Here is an 8011-nt window from a genome sequence, read left to right as displayed (position 1 = left end):
CAATAAATCAGGTGAATATGTTATAGGTCCCATTTATAAACTAGGAAATGGTGAAGGTAATGGATATGAAAAGATTGATAACAAAGAATCGTATGATAATATGCATAACTTGAAACCCTGATGGCTTCATTCAGGAGCCAGGAACCCTCCCTCAAACAGATTCCATCCAGTAATAGGTTTCTATCCAATATAATTTTGCCATATCATTTAAAGAACAATCTTTGACAATTTTTTCTTTCATTTATTACATTCATGGGATTCCTTGCAGTATAAATTCATGAATGCTGAATGAGTTTCTGCATTACTGAAAGTAATCCTGCACTTCCTTTTTCAGAACTTTTTGAGTATGACGTCTTTGATGTCTACATAGGTTTGAATTCCTATTGAAAGATAGCTTACATTCCTTACATTTGAATGGTTTATCTCCTGTATGAATCATTTGATGTCGAATAAGGGAGGAGCTCCGGTTAAAGGACTTTCCACAGTCAACACATTCATAGAAATTATCTCCAGAATGGAGTCTTTTCTTACCATTGTCTTCGCTCTGCCTGAGGGCTATTTCACATTTACTGTCTTTAAGTGACTTTTCTTTAGTATGAATTTTTTGATGCTTAATAAGGTTTGTACATCGGTTGAAGAATTTCCCACATTCACTGCACTTATAGGGTTTCTCCCCCGTGTGAATTATCTGATGTCGAGTAAGGGATGACCTTCTGCTGAAGGCTTTTCCACACTGATAACATTCATAGGAATTCATCGTAGTATGACTTTTTTGGTGTCGAATAATATCTGTACTCAGGTTCAAGGCATTCCCACATTCATCATACTCTGAATGTGGCTTATCTACTGAATTAAATCCAAGGTTAGTTTCAAACTTATCACACTTTGGGGACCCCTTTCTTATAGGAATTCCTTGTTGTATGTCATAAATTGAGTTAACTGAGTTAACATCAAAGCTTTTCTTGTTCTCACTACATTCAAAGTCTCCTTCCTCAGTGTAGGTTGCTGTATTAATAAAAGCTTCTGGTGACAAATTTATATCCTGTTTTTTCTGGTTCCTATATGACCAATCTTCACTTTTCCAGACATCTAAGGGAAGATGTTCACTTTCAATAAGCCTTGTCGTAATCACTCCATGGGATGATTCTTCCCTAGAAACACTCTGCTCTGGAATTGAATCTTGGTTTTCTGGAATAGTCTTCATGTCTAAAAAGAAATAAAAAATACCATGAACTATAAAGGAAACTGCTAAATTAGAGGGGCTAAACCATGTAATAATATATGTAGACATCATATGAAGGTATATGTAGACATCAGAGGTCCCTTTTTTTGAGACACAGTCTCACTGTGTTGCCCTTGGCAAAGTGCTGTGGCATCACATCTCATAGCAACCTCTTACTCTTGGGCTTAAGTGATTCTCTTGCCTCTGCCTACCAAGTAGCTGGGACTACAGGTGCCTGCCACAACGTCCAGCCATTTCTTTGTTGCAGTTGTCATTGTTGTTTAGCAGGCCCGGGCTGGGTTCAAACCCGCCTGCCTTGGTATATGTGGCTGGTGCCCTAAACACTTAGCTACAGGTGCTGAGCCCACATCAGAGGTCTTAAATTCAAAGAATAAAAATGTTAGACAATGTTAAACAAAAGACTTAGAAATAAATGGCATAAAATGTTAAAAAGGGGGGTTAGGAAATCATAAAATAAAAGGAGAGCTATTCAGCAGTCCATTAAGCAGACTACAGGGCTCGGGAAAAATATCAGTACATGAACTAGGATGAGGCACTTTATCAGTCATAATTCAAGCTATTCCTGGCTCAATAACTAGTCTGTGAAAGTTCCACCCAGTCTTCCTTTCTCTAGAATTTTATATTTTATTTCTTTTAACCCAAGCTATTTACCATTAATAAGCCTTCCTATGATATACCAATTTCATCATAACTTTAAGAACATGTCTATATTCCTAGGTCCCACACCTAAAAGCAAACTTGAAATCACAGTGCCCCTATTTTCCATACAGCTCCATTTATGCCCTGTATGTCACAAAGGCAGAAAACACTGGAATGTAAAGGTAGAAGAGACACCATCCTTTTTCTGAGCTCAAAATAACTCTCGACTCTAACATCAGTGCCTTGATACCTTTCTAGCATGCATGCTAGAACTCCAACCTTTACCTGTTAGAAGGCTGGGCTCTTTTCTTCAGTCTTTGTTTCATAACATTCCATTTCCCTCCTCAAACTTCCTTTCTGTGTATAAATATGCTCAAAGTATTATATCCTCTAGCAGTTCTGACTTCTCTTTCTCTTCTTCCATGTAACTTCAGATATGTCTAAAGATTTTACCCATCCGTGCTCTTTTGGCTGGTAGTCAAATTATAACTTCAGTTTGTACTCACATACATCATTGTCCCTTATTTTCACCACTCTTCTGGATACCTCCCTGTGACTATCCTACTCTCTACCAACTAAATAAAGGAGACACTAAGATTATCATCATCCATGTTGAAGAGACTTCTTGTTCTCATGTTTGTGTAACTCATTTTCCATATAACTTCCTCATCCTATTTTTAAAATAACTTTCATGTACTTTGTCATTTTCAAGTCATTAGTTCTAATCTGTAGGAACTGATTGAACTGATTGAACTACTGATATACTGACCACCTGACAAATAGAAAGTTATCATTTGCAAATAATAGCTTTTCCTGTTCTTTAATAATTTCTCATTTCTCATTTATAGCTCATGTATTTTTCTTTCATTAGTTAAATCTTTTAGGCCAATGTTAAGTAACGGTGGTTAACAAGCCATTACACAAAACTCTTAGCAGGTATAACAGCTCTGATTTTAAGTGTCTTGGATTTTAGAAATAGAAATTATTTAAAAATGGTTTTAGCTCTTTTCTAATAATTAAATTTCTCATTTCTGTTTGATTTTTTTTCCCTCCCACTAGGTAAGTCTTTCAGGTCAATATGAAATGATTATGGCAACAGACATTCTTATCTGCTGATAGCACTGGTGATGCTATTGTTTCAGCTTTACACATGATGTTAACCCAGGGTTTGTTTTCGTTTGGCTCTAACCAAATATATTTCAAAGCATTGGCTTATCTCCTGACCACTATTTCCAAACTCATAAATTGCAAGTTATCTATTGAGACTCTTTTGCTGCCTATAATCTAAGTTAGAATGAACCCTTAAAACCTTAGTCTGTGTAGCTCTGAGGAGAGTCAGTGTTCCTCTTCATGCTTTTCTATACCTACTAAAATTTATATTAATCTCACAATAAATTTACATTCTCTCACAAAGCATTAACAAGAATAAAGAGATTATAATGAAGACAGAGAGTTAACTTACAGAAAGCTCTACAGAAAAAGAAAGGGAAGATTACTAGCAATAATTCTAGTATATAGCAGATTTGTTTTCTTTAAAGGAAAGAATAACATTCAGTGTGGGTGACTAATGTTTATTTAGCACTTACATTGTTCAAGGCACTAAGTATGTTACAAATACCAATTCATTTAATCTTCACAATAACCTAAAGGTATGTAATATTATTAAGTCTATTATGGATGAGAAAACTGGCAAAAAGGCTATCCCAGGGCGCACAGCTTTAGGTTAGATATCTATGGTCCTAACACATTATACTATTTTGTCACAATAGAAGAAGAACCTGTGAATAAAGACAGGTTCTTTATTCCCTCCCCCAACTCCAAAGTTTAGGTAGTTTTACCGTCACCTCTCCAACAATGAATTCAAAGATCACATTTCACACTGTGCATTTAACAAACTGAAGCTTCTTACAAATGCCTCACATCTTCCTGTTTCTTACCAAAAACAGCTGTTCTTGGGATTTCTTCCTCCATTATCCATCTTTTTATTTTATTCTCTAACTTGGGTATCTCAGCTGGTTTGGCAAGTAGATGCGCTATTCATGGAGAAAATAAAAATGACAACAAGAAACAAATATGACATTTTGGACATTTTTATAGGGAAGAGAATTCCATCCCAACCCAGTAGTCTAAGCTGCTGAAGGATAAGGCCAGCAAGATACCATGAAAGGTCTTTCAGCCAGATACAGCAGGTAAATCTATTGTCCAAAAGATACCAGGAAACCTGAACCCAGACCCGAAAGTGAACATAACCACTTCAGCAGTTCTGGAGCTTTAAATAATAGGAGACTATTAATGGACAGATTAAGTAAACACAGAAGCCACCTTTATGCAATGAATTCAGGTTCTTATAGTTCTCCAGCATCACATCCCTGTACATTTTCTTTACAGCAGGGTCTAGATGCCCCCACTCTTCTTCGCTGAACTCCACAATCACATCTTTGAATGTCACTGGTTCCTAAAACATTAAGTTTCTTTTTAATCAAAGTCACTCCCAAAAATATTACCAGAGGAGGAATGAATTTGAAAAGAATAGAGTAGGAGCTAGAATGTATAAGAAATTGACAGGACAATGTTTGGGGCCCTAAGTGATGAAAATCAAATTGTATCAAGGGCCAATCAACTAGGTACATTATGAGGACTACAAAACAAACAAAGCAAATTGTAGTCCTTAGATTAGTTTATACGCTGGGACGAAAGACACAGCTGAAGTAACTGTGGAACAGAAAGTTACTACAGAGTACAAAGAATTTACATAAAAGTTCAGAACAGAAAGAGCTTAGGATAGATTTAAGGGAAATTTGTAATGAAAACCCAGGCTCTGTTAAAAGGTAGAGCATTTTCGTTAATTGGGAAATGCAGCCTGCTCCTTATCATTCAGGACTCACAGTTCATTGTCACCCTGTCAGAGAGGCAAGACTAATTATCCAAAGAACCCTGCCTACCCAGTGTCTACTAGATTATGTTTCTTGCTTTTCTAATAATTACTACTATCTCAATTATCTTGCTTGCTTGTTTGTGCTTGTATACTTCTATTAGAATGTAATCTCCACAGGGCAGAGATTTTTGTTTTGTTTTCGAAAGATTAACAATGATTGGTAAAGTATCTAGCATATTAGGCACTACATAAATATATATATATTTTTTTGAGACAGAGCCTCAAGCCGTCCCCCTGGGTAGAGTGCTGTGGCATCACAGCTCACAGCAACCTCCAACTCCTAGGCTCAAGCGAGTCTCCTGCCTCTGCCTCCCAAGTAGCTGGGACCACAGGTGCCCACCACAATGCCCGGCTATTTTTTGGTTGCAGCCATCATTGTTGTTTGGTGGGCCCAGGCTGGATTTGAACCTGCCACCTTCGGTGCATGTGGCTGGTGCCTTAGCCACTTGAGCCACAGGCTCTGAGCCATAAGTATTTGTTAATAAATAAATTCCCTCCTGTCTCTATTCCACTCTTCTCTCCATCATCTTCAACCTTGTCTTTTTTGGCACTTTCAATCAAAGTGAGATATATAGGTCTCTTCCTTTTCTCTTCTTCAGAGGAAGTTTTTGTGCATTAGCTGTCTACATTAATTTTGTGTATTTCCATACCTCTCTCTTCTCATCTCACCACAACCTGGCTTCTATTCTTGTGCATGGTAGTACTTCTATGACAACAAGTAAACAGACACTACTTAGGTTGTATTATCTTCATCTTTTAAAGAATTTCTCTTTTAAAGATTGTCATCCTTTGGACATATTTCCCTGGTTTTCTCCTATTGTCTTTGGACCTTTCTTTTCAGTATCCTCTGAAGTTTTCTTCTACTCCTGCCTAATAAATGACACTGCTCAGGATTCTACCCATGGGCCCCTTCACTTTTAATTTTCAACAATCTGTGCGGCTCTATTTCTATAGCTTCAATTATTGTCTATATTCTTGAGGGAAGAGATACAGAAAGAGTATATGAGGCTAAGAGAAAAATACTTTCCAAAGAGGGTGTCATCAATTAAAATAGGTTCAACCCCCTGTGAGGGAATGCCTTTGGATGGAACTATGTTTGGCAAAAGTTCAAAGACCAAAAGCAAAAGCAAGTCATGCTAAAAAAGAGCATAGGGTTCAAGCGGAAAGTGGAATCCAACTCACCTGGAGTGAGTCGGCTCCCTGTTTCTCCTCCTGTACACTCCTGTTTTGGAGGACAGAGTCCTTGCAGAGTGCATCTAAGGAAGATGAAGGAAAACATTACGGGATTCAAGTTTTGCCCTAGAGCAACTTAAACATTATAATTGTGTTCTCTGAAACTCTCATTCCACTCAAAGAAAAATCTACATACAGTCTCAAGTTCTTTATAGAATATTCCTTCTCTCTACTTATCTAATTTGAATTCAGGTCAGGAAAGCCACTTCTTGTCACCCTCCAAGTACTATTATCTTGGAAGTTGTCTGATATACTTGTACCTCCCTATTCCTACTTCCTCATAATTTCTCTTGTTCAAAAAAAAAAAAGACTTTTAGAGGTTCATACCATTTAGCATACCATCCTGATGCAACATTAAGCTACTGCCTGTTCATTTTTCAACACATATTTACAGAGTAGCTCCTCTTTATGAGGTATACAGATACCTCCCCTTAGAGAGCCTAGACTATAGTGAATGACTAACACAAAAATAAGTATTTGTATAAGCCAATAAAAGCTTTAGTTACTTGGCCCACATGCTTTCCGTCTCAAATCCTCCCAGTATTATTATAGGTAACTACAACACTGGCACAGGCAACTCTTCCAACAACCCAGATTAATAGACTTTGTACATTCATGTTTTTAATAATCATCAGCCATCTATTTTCTTCTTTATACTCCGGTCTTTATTACTGAAGAATTATTCTAACATAAGAATAAACTTGAATAAGTCAATCTCCAAATACATCTTCCTATCCTTTCCATTTTCACTTCCTTGTTCTTTGCATATGTTCCGCCTTTTACCAGGTTCCATCACAGTATCTTGATGCTTTAATTTTCTCCCAGTCTATCACCCTTCTTGTGAAGTCACTTCATCCTACATGCAGCCTAGATTTTAAATTAAAAAAAAAAGGACAGTGCCTGTGGTTCAAAGGAATAGGGCGCTGGCCCCATATGCCCCAGGTGGTGGATTCAAACCCAGCCCCGGCCAAAAACTGCAAAAAAAAAAAAAAGAACATTCACATAACATAAAATTTGCCATATTAACCATTTTAAAGTATACAATTCAGTGGCTTTTAATACATTCATGGTGTTGTGCAACTATCACCACTATCTAGTACCAGCACATTTTCATTACCCTCAAAAGAACCCCATGTACAGTTAGGAGTCATTCCTCATTCTCCCTTTCCCCATACTGGGTCTATAAATTTGCCTATTCTGGATAGTCCATATAAATTTTATCATATAATATGTGCTTGACAGCTCTTAGCATGTTTTAGAGGCCCACTTATGTTATAGCGTGTACCAGCACTTTGTTCTTTTGGTGGCTGAATATATCCTACTGCATGTATACACCACAATTTATCATCAATTATATACCTTTGTGTCGCTTCTACTTTTTATAATATTGCTGGGAACATTTATGTACAAGTCTTTATGTGAATATGTGTCTTCAATTCTCTTGGGGATATGATAAGTCCACATTTAGCTTTTTGAAGAACCACCAAACTATTTTCCATAGTGGAATTTCTCTATATCCCAGTTAACACTCATTCCTTTTTTACTTTATTATTTTTATTATTATTATTATTTTTGAGACAGAATCTTACTCTGTTGCCCTTGGTAGAGTGCCATGGCATTCCTTTTAATTTTTTTGTAATTTTTATACGCAAGTGGATGTCAAATGGTATCTCATTGTAGTGTTGATCTGCAATTCCCCTGGGACTAATGATACAGAACATTTATTCTTATGTTTGTTGAAAACTTGTATATCTTTAGAGAAATGTCCATTTGAGTCCTTTGCCCATTTAAAAAACTGTGCTGCTTTATCCTCATTTTGTGTTGCAAGAGTTCTTTATATTTTCCTGATACTAGACCCAAATCAGATGATTTTCAAAATATCTTCTTACTGTAGATTTGTCATTTTCAACAATCTGTGTGGCTCTATTTCTATAGCTTCAATTATTGTCTATATTCTTTAG

General features: G+C 36.7%; 1 protein-coding gene across 1 annotated transcript in view; it reads right to left on the bottom strand.

Annotated features, from left to right (window-relative positions):
* Positions 1-299: 299 nt before the first annotated feature.
* Positions 300-8011, bottom strand: part of ZNF215 (zinc finger protein 215) — a 12516-nt gene continuing 4804 nt past the window's right edge. Inside the window, exons 2-5 of the mRNA XM_003781487.2 lie at positions 6000-6073; positions 4205-4337; positions 3820-3915; positions 300-1206 (exon numbers count right to left, since the gene is read on the bottom strand). Of these exons, the coding sequence (XP_003781535.1) occupies positions 302-1206; positions 3820-3915; positions 4205-4337; positions 6000-6073 (1208 nt within the window). The 3' untranslated portion in view covers positions 300-301. The remainder of the gene's footprint in view (positions 1207-3819; positions 3916-4204; positions 4338-5999; positions 6074-8011) is intronic.

This window comes from Otolemur garnettii, unplaced genomic scaffold (assembly GCF_000181295.1).
Source record: "Otolemur garnettii isolate 467f Iridium unplaced genomic scaffold, OtoGar3 scaffold00001, whole genome shotgun sequence".
In the NCBI taxonomy this organism is placed as follows: domain Eukaryota; kingdom Metazoa; phylum Chordata; class Mammalia; order Primates; family Galagidae; genus Otolemur; species Otolemur garnettii.
The sequence above is the reverse complement of the archived record's forward strand: the minus strand, read 5'-3'. Positions and strand labels throughout refer to the sequence as shown.